At 47.2% G+C, this 17,088-nt stretch overlaps 1 protein-coding gene across 3 annotated transcripts in view; it reads left to right on the top strand.

Annotated features, from left to right (window-relative positions):
• Nucleotides 1–17,088, top strand: part of LRRC38 (leucine rich repeat containing 38) — a 65,090-nt gene that overhangs the window by 19,150 nt on the left and 28,852 nt on the right. Inside the window, exon 2 of one of the 3 annotated variants that reach the window (XM_081486181.1) lies at nt 12,977–14,564. The exons of the other annotated variants lie outside the window; for them this stretch is intronic. Coding sequence (XP_081342307.1) covers nt 12,977–13,230 — 254 coding nt within the window. The 3' untranslated portion in view covers nt 13,231–14,564. Of the gene's footprint in view, nt 1–12,976; nt 14,565–17,088 lie in introns of those variants that run through there. 3 annotated transcript variants of the gene reach the window in all.

The raw sequence follows: 17,088 nt of genomic DNA, 5'->3' as shown, positions 1-17,088 counted from the left end.
GAACCACAGCTGCTTCTGCTTCCTGGCCTTTTGGGTTGGGGTGCCAGGAGGCTGGTAGGAAGGGTATTTGACTGGCCCAGGCTAAGCCTCTTGCTCCAATGAGCAGGAGAGGAGAATGGCAGCAGTGGTGACCGCTGGCCAAGAGCAGTGGGACCAACACCTGGTGGTCCTGGAGAATGTCCTTCCTCCTGGGTATGGGGCAGGGAACCTCCCTCCTTGGGAGTTGTTGCTCCAGAGTGGGTCGGGTAGAGGGGTTCAGCCTGACTCTCTCCCCACTGCTCCTCGTCACAGGTCCTTCTCATCCTGGGTAGGACCTGTGAATGTCTCAGCATATAGGCCTTGGGCAGGCACTTTACAGAAAAACAACTCCCAGTTGCCAGTGAGCACACCATACATCGTGTATTTAGCTCTATTGGTCATCAGAGAACTGTAAATTCAATCACCAGTGTGCACTTTTATGGCCTGTCAGGTTGGCAAAGATGAAAAGATGGCAAAATCCATTGTTAGCATTAATTCAGAGACTCTCACACAGTCTGCAACTGGGTGGGGGGGGGTGTATCTTGTGGAAATAATTAAGGATGTATATACATGGTGCTGGGAAATATTGAAGGTGGGAGGAGAAGGGGACGACAGAGGATGAGATGGTTGGATGGCATCACAGACTCGATAGACATGAGTTTGAGTAAGCTCTGGGAGTTGGTGATGGACAGGAAGCCTGGCGTGCTGCAGTCCATGGGGTCGCAAAGAATCGGACACGACTGAGCCACTGAACTGAACTGATACATGGTGCTCATTGGAAAAGGAAATGGCAACCCACTCCAAGTGTTCTTGCCTGGGAAATCTCATGGACAGAGGAGCTTGGCAGGCTACAGTCCATGGGGTCACAAAGAGTCAGACACGATTGAGCGACTAAGCAACAGCAACAACATGGTGCTCAGAGCAGCTTTGCTTCAGGAAGGAAGAAAAACTGGAAGCATTCTGGGAATGGGCAAGGAAGTCATGTTGTTCAGTTGCTAAGTCGCATCTGCCTCTTTGTGACCCTGTGGACTGCAGCACGCCAGGCTTCCCTGTCCTGCACTATCTCCCAGAGTTTGCTCAGTCCATTGAATCAGTGGTGCTATCTAACCTTCTCATCCTCTGTCCTCGCCTTCTCCTCCTGCCCTCAATCTTTGCCAACATCAGGGTCTTTTCCAATTAGTTGATTCTTCGCGTCAGGTGGCCAAAGTATTAAAGCTTCAACTTCAGCATCAGTCCTTCCAATGAATATTCAAGACTGAGTTCCTTTAGGATTTATTGGTTTGATCTCCTTGCAGTCCAAGGGACTCTCAGGAGTCTTCTCCAGCACCACAGTTCAAAAGGATCGATTCTTTAGCATTCAGCCCTCTTTCTGGTCCAACTCTCACATCCATATGTGACTACTGAAAAAGCCATAGCTATGACTATAAAGACCTTTGTCAGCAAGGTGATGTCTCTGCTTTGTAATATGCTGTCTAGGTTGGTCATAGCTTTTATTCCAAGGATGTAACCATTTCAAGTGATGTTTGATAATTATGTTGGTGGAATGAAGGCTGTCCCCAGAATGTTTATCTACCAGAGTGGCGGAATGTGGATCTACTCTGGGGATTTATGTGCATGCACACAGAGAAGAACGTGCACTCATCTTCTCTTGCGAGAACTCCAAAATTGCAACTTGCTGCTGAACAACCGTTGACAGGAGAATGTTGGATCCCACCAAAAAAAGCGTCCAAGCACAAAGGAGAGTACATCATGCGAAATGCTGGGCTGGATGAAGCACAGGCTGGAACAAGATTGCCGGGAGAAATATCAATAACCTCAGATATGCAGATGACACCACCCTTATTGCAGAAAGCAAAGAGGAACTAAAGAGCTTCTTGATGAAAGTGAAAGAGGAGAGTGAAAAAGCTGGCTTAAAACCCAATATTCAAAAAATGAAGATCATGGCATCCGGTCCCATTACTTCATGGCAAATAGATGGGGAAACAATTGAAACAGTGACAGATTTTATTTTCTTGGGCTCTAAAATCACTGCATGTGGTGACTGCAGCCATGGAATTAAAAGATGCTTGCTCCATGGAAGAAAAGCTGTGACAAACCTAGACAGCATATTAAAAAGCAGAGACATTACTTTGTTGACAAATCTCCGTCTAGCTAAAGCTATGGTTTTTTCAGTAATCGTGTATAGATGTGAGAGTTGGACCATAAAGAAAGCTGAGTGCCTGAAGAACTGATGCTTTTGAACTGTGGTGTTGGAAAAGACTCTTGAGAGTCCCTTGGACTGCAAGGAGATTCAGCCAGTCCATCCTAAAGGAAATCAATCCTGAATATTCATTGGAAGGAGTGATGCTGAAGCTGAAGCTCCAGTACTTTGGGCACCTAATGCAAAGAGCCAACTAATTGGAAAAGACCCTGATGCTGGGAAGGATTGAAGGCAGGAGGAGAAGGGGACAACAGAGGATGAGATGGTTGGATGGCATTACCGACTCTATGGACATGAGTTTGAGCAAGCTCCAGGAGTTGGTGATGGACAGGGAAGCCTGGTGTGCTGCATTCCATGGGGTCGCAAAGAGTCGGACATGACTGAATGATTGAACTGAACTGAACACAGAGAAGAAAAAGATTCTAGACAGGTGTAAGCCAATGTATTAAACATGTATTTAAGGGTTCTTTTATCCACTTTCTTTTTAGTTCTGTTGTTTCGGTGGATACACAGCCTTTGCATAATAAGTGGAATTAGGAAGACAAAAATATATTTTTAATGACAAAAGGCACTTAGGAGAGCCTGGCATTAGGCAGGTCCCAAAAGGGGCCAGATCAGGGGAAGAGCTCCATGCAAGCCTCTGGCTGGCTGCAGGCCTGTTTGCTGGCACAGGGACGAGAGATTAATCTCAATCTGCCTTCCGCTGTGTCACCATCTATTTCAGGAGTGTGGCAGCTCTTGACCCTCTCCGGCTCAGGTGTCAGCTGCTGGGGAGAAGTCATCAGTCAGAGGAGAGGGCCTGGAGGGGTGGCAGCAGGCAGGGAGCCAAACCGCCCTGCACGAGGACTGACCCATCTCTTCGGAGTGTTCCTGGCAGAGCAGGAAGAGGTGGTTCTGAAGTGAAGGAACAGTGGGCTGCATTCTGCCTGGGCCTGGATGAGCCGGTGCACACCTTGTTTCACTGAAGGTGGATCTGGATTGGAGGAAGGAGACAGAAGGTAGGAACTCAGATTCCTATCAATAGTGACTGTTCCCTGAGTTGTCTCCCTAGGCTGGGAGATGAGCTGCACCCCCGAGAGCCTGGAGCCACAGCATGTGGTTTGGTGGGACAGCTGGGCAGAGTGAGATGATTTGTGACTGTGGAACAGGTGTCTGGCTCATCCTTGAACTGTTTTCCTATAATCCGTTGGTTAATTGGGCCTCTGGAGTGTAAACAACAAAAGCCAATCCTGGCTAATGTAAGCAAGGAAAGTGCAAGGATGTCAGGTAATTCACAAAACTGAAGAGAAAGCTCGGGAAGCAGACTCAGGAGAGAATGGGGCAGCCCTGGGAGTCTGGAAAGCAGAGACCAGTTGATGAGTTCTGCAGGGCAGGGCTGCTGGATTGAGTGAGCTCCGGCCATGCTTTTGGTCAGTCCACACAAGATTCAGTGTGCTGAGACAGAGAGACTTGGGCGAGGGGTCGTGCATTTTATGAAAGTCACATCAAGGGACTGTCCTGGTAATCTGGTTGATAAGACTCCACATGTCCACTGCAAGGGTTGCATGTTCGATCCCTGGTCAGGGTACTAAGATCCCACATGCTGTGCAGTACGGCCAAAAAATAAATGAATAAAAAAAGAAAGTTGGACAAGACATACACAGGGGGTAAGAAGTGATTGCCCAAAATGAAATCTGGAAGCAGACTCCAGATGAGGAGAGATGGAGTGTAAAAAGCTGGAGGATGACTGTTACATGTTAGACATCTCGACTTGGTGAATTGCATCCTCTGGAGGGGTATGTCTAAACCCTAATACCCGGAGCTTGTGAAGGTGACCTTATTTGGAAAAAGTCTTTGCAAATATAGTTGAGTTAAGGATCTCGAGATGAGATCATCCTGGATTTAGGATGGGCCCTAAATCCAATGGCAAGCATCCTTGTAAGAGAAAGAGAGAGATGTGAAAGAGACTGTTGTTGTTATTTAGTCCCTAAGTCGTGTCTGATTCTTTGCGACCCCATGGACTGCAGTATGCCAGGCTTCTCTGTCCTTCATAAATTATGCTCAAACTCATGTCCATTGAGTCAGTGATGCCATCCAACCATCTCATCCTCTGTCACGCACTTCTCCTCCTGCCCTTGATCTTTCCTAGCATCTTTCCTGACATCTTCCTAAGGTCTTTTCAAATGAGTCAGCTCTTTGCACCAGGTTGCCGAAGTATTGGAGCTTCAGCTTCAGCATCAGTCCTTCCAATGAATATTCAGGGTTGATTTCTTTTAGGATTGATTGGTTTGGTCAGTCAAATACAGAGCAGAAAGGCAGAAAGAGATACAGAGCAGAAAGTCACATGAAGACAGAGGTGGAGACTTGAGTGATGCTGCCACAAGCCAAGGAATGCCATGAGCCACCAGAAGCTGGAAGAAGCCAAAAAGGATCTTGCCCTAGAACCCTCAGCAGAAGCCTGTCCCTATTGGCACTTTAATTTTGGACTTCTGGCCTCAGCTATGAGAGGATGAATTTATTTTAAGCCTCCTGGTTTGTGATAATTTTTATGGCAGTCCTAGGAAGTTAGGACAACACCCAAGCCCTTAAGAATGACCTCACCCCACTGAGGACTCTCAGCTTGGGTCTCCATTGGAGGTAGTGAGGGTTTTAGACTGAGTTTAGAAATTTCCTTTGCAGCTTTGGCTGAAGTCCGTGACATACTGGGTCTCAGCATCCCCACAATAACTTGTGCAAGCATTTGTAAGGCAATAGGGGAGGGTGATGGCTAACTGCACAGGCTCTGGAGTCAGACTGCCTGACTCCAAATCCAGGCTCCATCATTTCTCATCTGGAGAATTGGAAGCAGGTAACATAAATAGTATTCAGTTTATTTGTCTGCAAACCAAGACTACTACAGTACTAGCCATGGAGCTTGTTCTATAGATTACAGGAGCATAGACAACGCAATAGGGGCTTCCCAGATGGCTCGGTGGTAAAGAATCTGCCTGCCAGTGCAGGAGAGGAAGGAAACACAGGTTCGATCCCTGGGTCAGGAAGTTCCCCAGGAGAAGGCGATGGCAACCCACTCCAGTATTCTTGCCTGGAGAATCCCATGGACAGAGAAGCCTGGAGGGCTACAGTCCATGGGGTCACAAAGAGTCAGACACGACTGAGCGACTAAGCACACACACACGTACCTCCACAGACAATGCAATGCTTGGAAGACTATACTGTAAGGCTGCAGGCGTGAACTGATTGGCCCTCATTCTCTGTGGGTGCTCTGTTCTGTTCCACCTGTTTCCAAAGAGCAGTGAATGTTTCCGCCTCCCAAGAAGGAAAAGCATGGGAGAAACTTCTTCCTCTTTTCAGGCAGCTGCGAAGTGTCTGATGATGAATTTAGGGAAAAGGACTTCTGTCCTGCAAAGGACAGGGGCCTGTGCTTGTCCAGCACCATTGGTCATTAGGTGGGACAGTTGGTCCCTTTGGGGAGATGGTTTAGGAACTCCTGTGGCCACACAGGTAAGCCATGCTCTCCAATCCTGTCTTTATTCATATTGTTGTTTTTCAGTTGCTAAGTCATGTTCGATTCTTGGCAACCCCATGGATTGCAGCACGCCAGACTTCCCCGTCCTTCACTGTCTCCCAGAATTTACTCAAACTCATGTCCATCAAGTCGGTGATGCCATCCAGCCATCTCAACCTCTGTTGCCCCCTTCTCCTCCTGCCTTCAATCTTTCCCAGCATCAGGGTCTTTTCCAATGAGCCAGCTCTCTGCATCACGTGGCCAAAGTATTGGAACTTCAGCTTTAGAATCAGCCCTTCCAGAGAATATTCAGAGTTGATTTCCTTTAGGATTGACTGGTTTGATCTCCTTGCTATCCAAGGGACCCTCAAGAGTCTTCCCCAGCACCACAATTCAAAAGCATCAATTCTTCAGCACTTGGCCTTACTTATGGTCCAGCTCTCACATCCATACCTGACTACTGGAAAAACCATAGCTTTGAGTATATGGACCTTTGTCAGCAAAATGATGTCTCTATTTTAATGGTGTACAGATGTACAAATTCTATATTTTATAAAATGATGATAGTGTGTATGTGTGTGCTCAGTGTCTTAACTGAGCAGAATTAGCAGCTGCAGTCCTCTGTCAGTCTTGTCTATTTCTTACTTTAAAATTTTTTACTACTATGTAAAATTCAAAAGCCTGAGGACCATAGCTCTGAACTCTAGGCTTCCAAGAGATCTTAGTCATGAGCGGATGATCTTACGCTCAACTTCTGTCCATACCTTGCACTTCCTGGCTGCCTCTGGGGTACAGGACATGCGGAAACCCACTGCCCAAGGGGTTACAAGCTCACATGCCTGCACAGGGCCCATCAGTTGACATGAATGAGTGAGCAGGCTCAGGCCATGTGTCCTGTCTCATTAGGGCAGCCTGACAATTTTCTCTGTGTGACAGCATTGCCTTATCTCCTGATTTGAATGTTTTCTTAAGATTCTTAAAATAAAAAACCACTGTTGTTGAGTTGGAGTTTCCCACATGGCTCAGTGGTAAAGGATCCACCTGCCAATGCAGGAGACATAGGTTTGATCCCCGGGTTGGAAAGATCCCCTGGAGAAGAGAATGGCAACCCATCCCAATACACTTGCCTGGGAAATCCCATGGGCAGAGGAACCTGGAGGGCTACAGTCCATGGGGTTGCAAAAGAGTCTGACATGATTTAGTGACTAAACAACAACAACAATTGTTGAGTTGATAAAAAAAAAAAAAAAAAGGCTTAAAAAGCTACTGAAGCCTGATCCTGGCTCAGGGCTGCCTTCCTTTAATCTCTTAATCCAGATTCTCAATTCCTGGCAGTGATGCTCCAATGACTCCACACGCAGCCACTGGACATCAACCAGTAACAGTCGTTTGGGAAGATGTTGTGTTTAGGGAGTGCTACCAGGTGGTGCTAGTGGTAAAGAACCTGCCTGCCAATGCAGGAAACCTAAGAGACGCAGGTTCGATCCTTGGGTCAGGAAGATGCCCTGAAGGAGGGCACAACAACCCACTCCAGTACTGGGCTTCCTCGTGGGTCAGACGGTAAAGAATCTGCCTGCAGTGTGAGAGACCTGGGTTCCATCCCTGGGTTGGGAAGATCTCCTGGAGGAGGGCATGGAGATTCCCCATGGACAGAGGAGCCTGGTGGGCTACAGTCCACGGAGTCACAAAGAGTAGGACACAACTGAACGACTGAACACACTGGCACGCCAGATTATAAGGTTCCTGAGGCTAAGTGTGTCCCTTTCTTCAGCATTACAGGCAACATAGGGTGACAGGAAAAACACAGGCTTTGGAGTAAAACAGAGCTGAGAGGGTAAGATGAATTCGGGCTTTCCTCATTTAATAGTACGTGAATTGCCAAGATTTCTGAGGCTGGCTTCCTCGCCTATGAATTGATGATAATGCCACTCACCCCCCCAAGGGAGGTCAGTTATAAGTGTCATGTGTTAAGGGGTGTGCACTGCATCAGAACATAGTAGGTGCTCAATAAATGCTACCTACTCCCTGCACACACATTCTTCCCAGTCTGGGAAATGAATGAGGGCTCACTGGATTTGGAGATGTGTATGTCTCTGTTTTCAGAAATCTACCCAGGGTGCCTCTGGGTCGCCCCTGGGATTTCTTAGTTCTGCTTTCCACCGAGTTTTGACTCAGTTGAGACCAGCCATTTGCAATATGGCACTCCTTCCTTTTTTCTTCCTTCCTGACTTTTTCTCCTTGTTTTTTTTTGTATCTAGCCTAAAGCCTTACCAGTTTTGTTTAATGCACAAATTCAAAAGCCATTTAACAACTAAATGTGTGCCTAGTAGCTAACAGTAGCCCTGCCTTAGAAAGTTATCTATTTAGCTGAGCATTTCAGTTGAAAGCAGCAGTTCTCAACCAGGAAATTCTGTTTCCTTCCCTGCCTTCCTCTTGGGGACATGTAGCACTGTCTGGAGACATTATTGATTGTCACACTGGGTAAGGATGCTGGCATCTAGTGGGCAGAGGGCAGGGACAATGATAAACATCCTGCAGTGTGTAGGACAGCCCCCTACACCAAAGTGTTATCCAGGTCTGAATGTCAGTAGTACCGAGGTTGAGAAACCCTGGTTGAGTAACTGCTGCAGGAGAGAAGAGGTGACCCTAGAGAAAGATGACTCCAACTCCTGAGTTCTGCAGCCAGCCTTGAATGTGTCCTTAGACGGCCTGACAACGGTGCCCTGCCCCCCTCCTCTGGGCCCTTCTGACTCTCATTTCTCTGCCCTTTGTGAAATACAAAAACCCATTAAGTCAGTATATCTTATCGTGATGGCTCCATCAAGCGTGCGTCCAGAGTCTCCCACTCCTGGTGGGCTTGTGTGTGGTGGTTTTCAAGCAAGCCTGTTTTCTCTAGCCACAGAGAAATCGGAGATGACATTTTCTAAAAGTGTCTCTTTGTAAAAATGCCAAGCCTAATCTCAAGGCACAAAGAACTTATAGAAATCAGAATCGACTTGAAGAGTCATGACTGGCAAAGGTGGATTTAAATGGCAGGCTTTGTGGACTTGTGTTGTTTTTTAGGGGTGGTTGTTTGCCAGTTAATACAGCTCATTGAAAAAGGACTTCTGGACCTTTTCTGTGGGTCATAATGACCTGTTATGGCTTTGAAAATTGCAAATATTACCTTGGTTTTAGAAACTGCCTGGGCTTCATGCAGTCCATTGGTGTACATCTTGTTTACTTTTGTAATATCTTTGGGGAGGGGTGGGGTGGATGCTAAGAAGTGGCAGATCAATAGATTTTTCTCGATTTTCCGTTGAAGAAAACAGTGTCTGTAAGGGAACCTCACTAAAACTCTCTTTTCAAGCTCTCTGGTTCTGTTTAACTGCATTTAAAAGGCTTAGAGGTAAGTAAAAGCTTGGCTTAAGAAAAGAAGTAGGCAGAAACATTGTCAAGTGTATATTGGAGAAACCTGCAGAGCTGTGGTCCAGGTAATTCCTTGGATATCTAAGGTAGGCATCGATTCAGGGAGAGGAGGGAACGTGAATCTGGTCGCGAGGCAATGGTTCCCATGGGAAGGAGAACATCAGTGGGTTGGCTACAGACTACATAAAAGGTGGGTGAGGACAGAAGGGAGGCGGAAGCTCAGCCAGTCTGCTTCCATCTTCCATTTCTGAGGTAGAAGGAAAGATCCACAATAAAGACTAGCTAATTAGTGAGGTGTGAGGAAGTACCCCACGGAGCTGGATTGAAGGCAGCTTTCTGAAACCAGAAAGCACTGAAAAAGAGAACTGAAGGTTTCCTGAGAACAGAGAGGAAGTCAAAGGTAACAGAAATGCAGGCAGGTGAGCTAAATGTGAAAACGGTGTCTTCACATCTCTGTGAAGCTGTGTTGCTGAAGGCGAGCTATATGGATTCCCTGTGCTTCGGTTTTCTCATCCATAAAATGGGCGTAGTAATAATTGCTGTGAGAATTAAGAGTAAATATGCATATAGTACTTAAAATAGTGTTTGCATGTAGTAAGCGCAGTATGAATGTTAGTTACTACTACTTTATTTTTCTCTCCTCTTCCATATCAGAGACACAGCTGAGCTTTTTATTCATTTAATATCATGCGTTTTACTATTATGCATTTTCTTATATTTGAAGTTTGTGAAATGGCAGTAATTTGACTTTGTATCAATATATAGTTTGTATTGTATATCCATCAGAATGTGTAGATTATGCTTGGTAATGAACCATTTTTATTGTTTAATACTAACACAAGTCCATATCTTTTATTTGTGTCCAGTGAGGATTGTTATTAGTCTACTAGGGTTGCCATAACAAAATACCACAGACTGGGGGGCTTAAACAATAGAAATTTATTTTATCACAGTTCCAGAGACTAGGAGTCCAGATCAAGGTGTGGGTAGAGTTGGTTTCTGTTGAGGTCTTTCTTGCTGACTTGCAGATGGCCACCTTCTCACTGTGTTCTCACAGGGACTTTACTCTGCACGTGCAGAGAGAGAGAGAGAGCTCTCTGCTGCCTCTTCCTCTTCTTATAAGGACACCAGTCCTACTGATCAGAGCCCCACCCGTATGACCCCATTTAGCCTTAATTACCTTTATGAAGACCTTAAAAGACCTGGTGTCCCAATATAGTCATGTTAGGGCTTCAACACATGAATTTGGGGTGTGGGGAGATTTAGTCCAGTCCATAACAGGATTGCTGGTGGAGGTGGGCCTCTATTCATAGTATTTATTTGGAGACCTGGGTTCTCAGGGGCTTCATCTCAGCCTATGTCCATCTCTCCTACCCCAGCTCTTGCTAAATTCCCCTTGGCTCACTCTGCAGCCCTAGCTGAACTTTTCCCCATATCCTGAGTTCTTTACCAGCTTCCTTCTTCTCTGCTTGGACTCTTCTTCCATGGCTAGTTCCTTCTCATCCTTTAAACCTTAGCTGACCACCTCCTCTAAAGATGGTGCTTTGTCCCAGAGAAGTCTCAGCTTTAGGCTCCTACAAGTAAGTGGAAGGGGTAAAATTCACCAACCTGTAGTTCTCTACCTGTCCTTCCACTTTGCTTGATGGCAGTTGGGGTAGCCCAAGAGCAACAGTTTACTGCTGAGGGAGCAGTCCTCCAGAGGTATCTAAAATGTCATAAACCCGTTACACTAGGAATGTGTCCCTCACCCCCAGGTGACCGACAACTTCTGTCACCACCATTCGTCTTGGTGGCAGTCATGGGAAGACAGCATCGGCTTCCTGTACCCCCTGGCCCCTGTCTTCTTGTCTATCCTTTCCAGCCCCACACCCCTTTTATGTTCCTTTTGGAGGCACAGTGGCTATAGGCCAGGTCTCTGGAGGCAGATTATTTGAGTTAGAGTTCAAGCTAGGCCGCTTACTAGCTGTACTGCTTTGGACAAGTTGCTTTACCTCTCTGAACCTGTTTCCTCATCTTTAAAATGGGGACGATGGCAGGACCTGTCTCATGGAGTTGTGAGCTTTAAATGATTTGTTATGATGTGTGAGGTGCTTAGAACAGTGCCTGGCCTATGGTAAGCTTTGTGTGTGTGTGTGTTAGTCGCTCAGTCATGTCTGGCTGTTTGTGACCCCATGGACTGTAACTCACCAGGCTTCTCTGTCCATGAAATTCTCCAGGCAAGAATACTGGAATGGGTTGCCGTTTCCTTCTCCAGGGGACCTTCCCAACTCAGGGATAGAACCTGGGTCTTTCACATTGCAGGCATATTCTCTACTGTCTAAGCCACCAGGGAAGCCCATGGTAAGCTCTAGATTGCATTTATTGTCGCTGCTATGCAGTCCATCCTAAAGGAAATCAGTGCTGAATATTCATTGGAAGGACTGACGTTGAAGCTGAAACTTCAATACTTTGGCCACCTGATGTGAAGAACTGACTCATTTGAAAAGACCCTGATGCTGGGAAAGATTGAAGGTGGGAGGAGAAGGGGACGACAGAGGATGAGGCGGCTGGATGGCATTACCAACTCAATGGACATGAATTTGAGTAAACTCCAGGAGTTGGTGATGGACAGGGAGGCCTGGTGTGTTGCAGTCCATGGGGTCTCAGAGTCGGACACGACTGAGCGACTGAACTGATGAAGCACTTTCTTAGCACATATCCAGGTGTAATATTTTAGGGGGGGCCTGTGGGTTTGAAACTTCTTTTCAAATTAGCAAGACACTTTTCAAGTGAGATCTTAAAGGGAACCCCAGTATATGAAACAGAGATTGCAAGGACTTCTCTGGTTGTAGTGGGGTGGGTGTCCCAGGAACTCGCTCTCAAAACCCCTCACATTCTTCCTCATCAAGTAGAAGATAATGTTTCTCTGTACCTTGGGGACCAGCAGCATCAGAATCTCATGGTTATTAAAAATGCAGAGCCTAGGGTCCCACTCCAAACCTGCTGAATTGGATTCTCCAGGAGGTAGAGCCTGAGAATCTGAATTTCAGTATAGTCTTCACCTGCTTCTGCAGCACACAGGAGCTTCATGCCAGCTTCCTAACTATACACTGAAGGTCACCTTTGGATGTAGGCTTATTTTCCCCACTACTCTTCTAGGGTAGTGAGTGGAGTCTCTATGATGCTACACTGATTCTTTGTTCAGTTTCACCTGGGTAGCAGTGAAAAGGAGGCTGGCATTCCTCTTGGAAAGCTACCCTACAAACTGAAGTGTGCCATCACTGGTTGGCACTGGCCCTATACATCCCACCGCCTCTGCCCCACCCTCTGCCACACCCCCAGGGCTGGATATTATCAGGTCTGGATTAGGGTCTACTGAGTTTCTAAACCCTAAAAAGGTGATACTCCCTTCCATCAACCACTCTTTTAGTGATTCAAAATCAAGAGTGCCATGCCGTAAAGCGGTGGTTCCCAACCTTTTGGCACTAGGGCCCGATTTCATGGAAGACTAATTTTTCCACGGGCTGATGGGGGGTTGGGCAAAGGGATGGATGGGTGGTTTGGGGATGATTCAAGTGCATTATATTCATTGTGCACTTCACTTCTAATCTGATGTTGCTGCTGATCTGATAGGAGGTACTTGTCCGTGGCCTGGATGTTGGGGACCCCTGCCTTGAAGCAGGTCAAGGGAGACCAGCACACTCTGGATGTGTGATTACTGTGAGGCCTTGTGAAACAGTCTAAATTGCATTCAAGTCCGTTTTGTCCCCCTTTTGTGTTGGGGTGATGCGCTTGCTTTGCACTTGGTCAGCACTCACATTGCTGACTTCTGGGCCATCCTGAGACACAGCCTGAACCTCTCTCTCATTCTCCTGCCTTCTTCACAGGCCTGGATGAAATCCAGTGCTCCCTGCCCGTGGAGAACAGGAGGATCTTCCTGCACGAGCTGTCGGAGGCCAGCTTCAGCGAGTGCAGGTTCAGCCTCTCTCTCACAGACCTGTTCGTCATCATCTTCTCCGGCGTGGCCGTGTCCATCGCTGCCATCATCTCCAGCTTCTTTCTGGCCACCGTGGTGCAGTGCTTCCAGAGGTGCACCCCCAACAAGGACACCGAGGACGAAGATGAGGATGAGGACGACTGAGCCACCTCCATCCCTTCCTCACTCTCCTGAACCCCAGCCGGTGGCTCCCCTCCGAGAAGAGAGGGAAATGCTGAAAGGGAGGAGAACTGACCATCAGTGACCAGAGGAGCCCATGCTCCGAGCCTGGCCCCTGGGTGCATCCGGTGGGACTTCCGATCTCGGAGTTTAGAATCTGCAGAGTGGAGGAGCTGAGGAAGGATTCCCGGAGAAGAGCCTGCCTCTTGGCTTGAGATGTGTGCACCGGGAGAAGACAGCCGAGTCAGACTTTGGAGCTGACAGCTGAGAACAGCCTAGGGGATGTGAAGACTGGAAGGCCTGACCTGCAAAGATGACTTTGTCCTATCCGTTTCTCTTACTTGGACTGGGAGACCAGGCAGCCTCTCCTTCGTTCCCAGACACAGCAGCCCAGATGGTGGGGACTGGAATTCAAGTCCTGGGAGCAGGACTTCTGCTCTTGAAATAGGCTTTGGCCACTTTGGGATGTTACGCAGAGAACAACCTATGTCTGGCTAACGTGGCACCAAGGAAAAAGCTAAGACCTAGACAAAGGGTGTTTGTCATTCTATTTTGGTGAGTGGGTCAGGAAAATTTTGTCGACAGAACTCAGACCCTGATCGTTATCCTGAGATTGCTGTTGTTGTTTAGACACTTGTTCGTGTCCAACTTTTTGCGACCCTATGGACTGTAGCCTGCCAGCCTCTAATGTCTATGGGATTTCCTAGGCAAAAATACTGGAGTGGGTTGCCATATCCTCCTCCAATCCTGAAAGGTGCAATTCATAGATGGAGGACAGTTGATTCATACCATTGTGATGGCCTCTGCTCAGAGTCTTCCCTCTAAAGTAAGCCAGGTGGTTCCCACTTGCCCTGCCACCTCCCCCAACTGTGAGTCCCACCTCCGCTGAATATCACCTGTTCATTCTCTGCCAGCACCATTCCAGACTTGTCATCTCCAGAACTTGCGATAAACTTTCCTGGAGGCCAGGATTCCAAAAAGCAGGTTACCCTGGGCCAACAAAAAATGTTAAAAAAAAAACCTTGGACTTGGCTTCTGAAAAACCTCCATCAGTGGCCTTAGGGTGTATGTGACATTTCTTTGGAGCATAGGCTGTGACAGGCAGTGTTTTCCAGAATGTGGAATGCAGTGCTTTGATTGAGAGACAGTATGAAACAATGTCATATGCCCGGCAGGTTGATGCAAGGTGACGGGTGTTAGCATCATTGGACCTTGCTGGGCACTGACACTTAAGACAGGGGACTGGTGAGAAGCTCCTGGGATATTTCTGGGAATCATCTCTCCATTGTTTTCCATAATATATTCTTTATGTTTCTTTCTCTGTTGCTCCCTTGAATTTTTTTTTCCAATTTTAGTTTTTAATGACATTTTTTTTAATTGGAGTATAATTGCTTTACAATGTTGTGTTGTTTTCTGCTGTACAACATCATGAATCAGCTATGTGTATACATATCACCAACTTGATGGACATGAGTTTGAGCAAGCTCCGGGAGTTGGTGATGGACAGGGACGCCTGGCATGCTGTAGTCTATGAGGTCGCAAAGAGTCGGACGTGACTGAACAACTGAATTGACTGACTGATATATATATATCCCCTCCCTCTTGAGCTCTTCTCCCACATGCACCCCCATCCCACCCCTCTAGGTCATCACAGAGCACTGAGCTGAGCTCCCTGTGCTATACAGCTGCTTCCCACTAGCTGTCTGTTTCACACATGGTAGTGTATGTATGTTGATGCTACTCTCTCAATTTGTCCCACCCTCTCCTTCCCCCACTGTGTCCACAAGTCCATTCTCTATGTCTGCATCTCTATTCCTGCCCTACAGATAGGCTCATCAGTACCTACACTGCAATATTACTCAGCCATAAAAAGGAACAACATTGGGTCATTTGTAGTGATGTGGATGAACACAGACTCTGTCATACAGAGTGAAGTAAGTCAGAAAGAGAAAAACAAATACCATGTATTAACACATGTGTATGGAAGCTCCCTTGCATCTTTGCCTCCACAGAGAATTACTGAGTGCTTGCTAAGTGCTCTGGCCCAGGCGCTGTGGCTGTGCCTTTCATGATGAAGACAGAGCCCTTTCTGGTTTGGGCCTCATATTCTTATGGGCAAAACAGAAAACAAACAAGTAAACAAAACAGTAATTGCAGGTAGTAATAAGTGCCATGAAGGAAATAAATGAGGTCTTGTGACAGAGTAATTGCTAGGAGACAGTCGAGAGTGGATGGTTGGATGTATTAGCCAGGACTCTCCAGGGAAACAGCACCAATAAGAAATCATCTATCTGCTTGTCTGTCCATCTGTCTGGATTATAAGGAATTGGCTCCAGCAGTTATGGAAACCGAGAAGGCCACAGTCTGCAGCCAGCCAGATGGGGACATGAAGAATGCTAGTGGTGCGATTCTAGTCTGAATCCAAAGGCCTGAGGACTTGGAGAGTCAAAGGTTAAGTTCTAGTTTGAGGGCAGGAGAAAACTCAGATCATGTGGTCAGGCAGAGGGCGAGGGAGAAGGAGAGAAGCAGAGAGAGGGAGAGAAAGAGAGAGACAGAAATTCCTCCTTCCTCTACCTTTTTGTTCTATTCAGGCCCTTGATGGATTGGATGCTACCCACCCACTTTGGAGAGGGTGATCTGTTTACTCAGTCTGCAGGTTAAAGTGCTAATTGCATCCAGAAACACCCTCACAGACACATTCAGAAATAATGTGTAACCAAATATCTGGGCCCCTTATGACCTAGACAAATTGATGCATAAAATCAGCCATCACTTGGGGACCTCTGATTGGGTTGCTTTGAGCACTAAATCCTGCCTCCTCTTCCCACCTCCTTGCCCTTCCTGCTTCATCCCCCCTTTCCTTCTCTTGCACTCTCTGTCCCTACTCTTCTTTCTCTCCTTCACCCTTGAGGAGACTCCTGGTCACACCCTTCCAGCCACCAACATTGTTGGCTCCAGTGAAGAAGACCCCTGGCTCAGAGGGGCTGTCTTCTCAAGAGTCTCTGCACAGGTGGAGCAGTGTGCCAGCATCTTCCCAGAGTTCATAGCAACATCTGTGGGCTCCACCCTCAGTGCAGGTAATGCTTCCATTGGGGAAACAGTACAGGCAAACACGCTGGTCATCCCAAACCGTTAGATGCTGCTCGAATTCTTGTTGAAAGGCTCCAGCCATCATTTGTACCTTACTGTGAATGAAGGTATCTGGAGATGGTTTTTGATCAAGGGAGAGAACTCCACTGATGTTCGGCCATTGTAGGGAAGATAGAAAAGATCATGGAGGAGGGGGCTGAGGGCTCAGAGGATGGGAGTTTGAGACACAAAACAGTCTAACACCGGCACCACCCCAGCCTGGCCACAGACTCAGATGAGCCTTATGTGGTATTGGACTTGCTATCATCACAGTCTCCAATCCCCACTCCCGGGAGTATCCTACCAGGGACATAACTGAAGGCCCTGGGTCCAACTGTTATTTTTGTTGTTGTTTAGTTGTTGTGCCCAACTCTTTGCAACCCCATGAGGGGTAGCACACCAGGCTTCTTGGTTCATGGGATTTTTTTTTTTCCCAGGCAAGAATACTGGAGTGGGTTGCCATTTCCTTCTCCAGGGGATCTTCCTGACCCAGGGATTGAACCTGCATCTCCTGCATTGGCAGGATTCTTTACCACTGTGCCATCTGGGTAGCCCAATCCAACTGGACCTCTACCAAAGTCATAGTGTGTTTCTCCCAGAATCCTAGGGAGGTGGTGCCCCCAAGCTGTGGAAACAGCATTACACCCTCATTGTAATAGGTACTGGTAGATGAGTTTCCTCTTAATGAGTCTACTTTATTTCTTCATTCCACCT

Source organism: Giraffa tippelskirchi, chromosome 5 (genome assembly GCF_054371585.1).
Source record: "Giraffa tippelskirchi isolate mGirTip1 chromosome 5, T2T-mGirTip1v1.2.pri, whole genome shotgun sequence".
Classification (NCBI taxonomy): Eukaryota; Metazoa; Chordata; class Mammalia; order Artiodactyla; family Giraffidae; genus Giraffa; species Giraffa tippelskirchi.
Note: the sequence above shows the minus strand (reverse complement) of the source record. Positions and strands in the feature narration are given on the sequence as shown.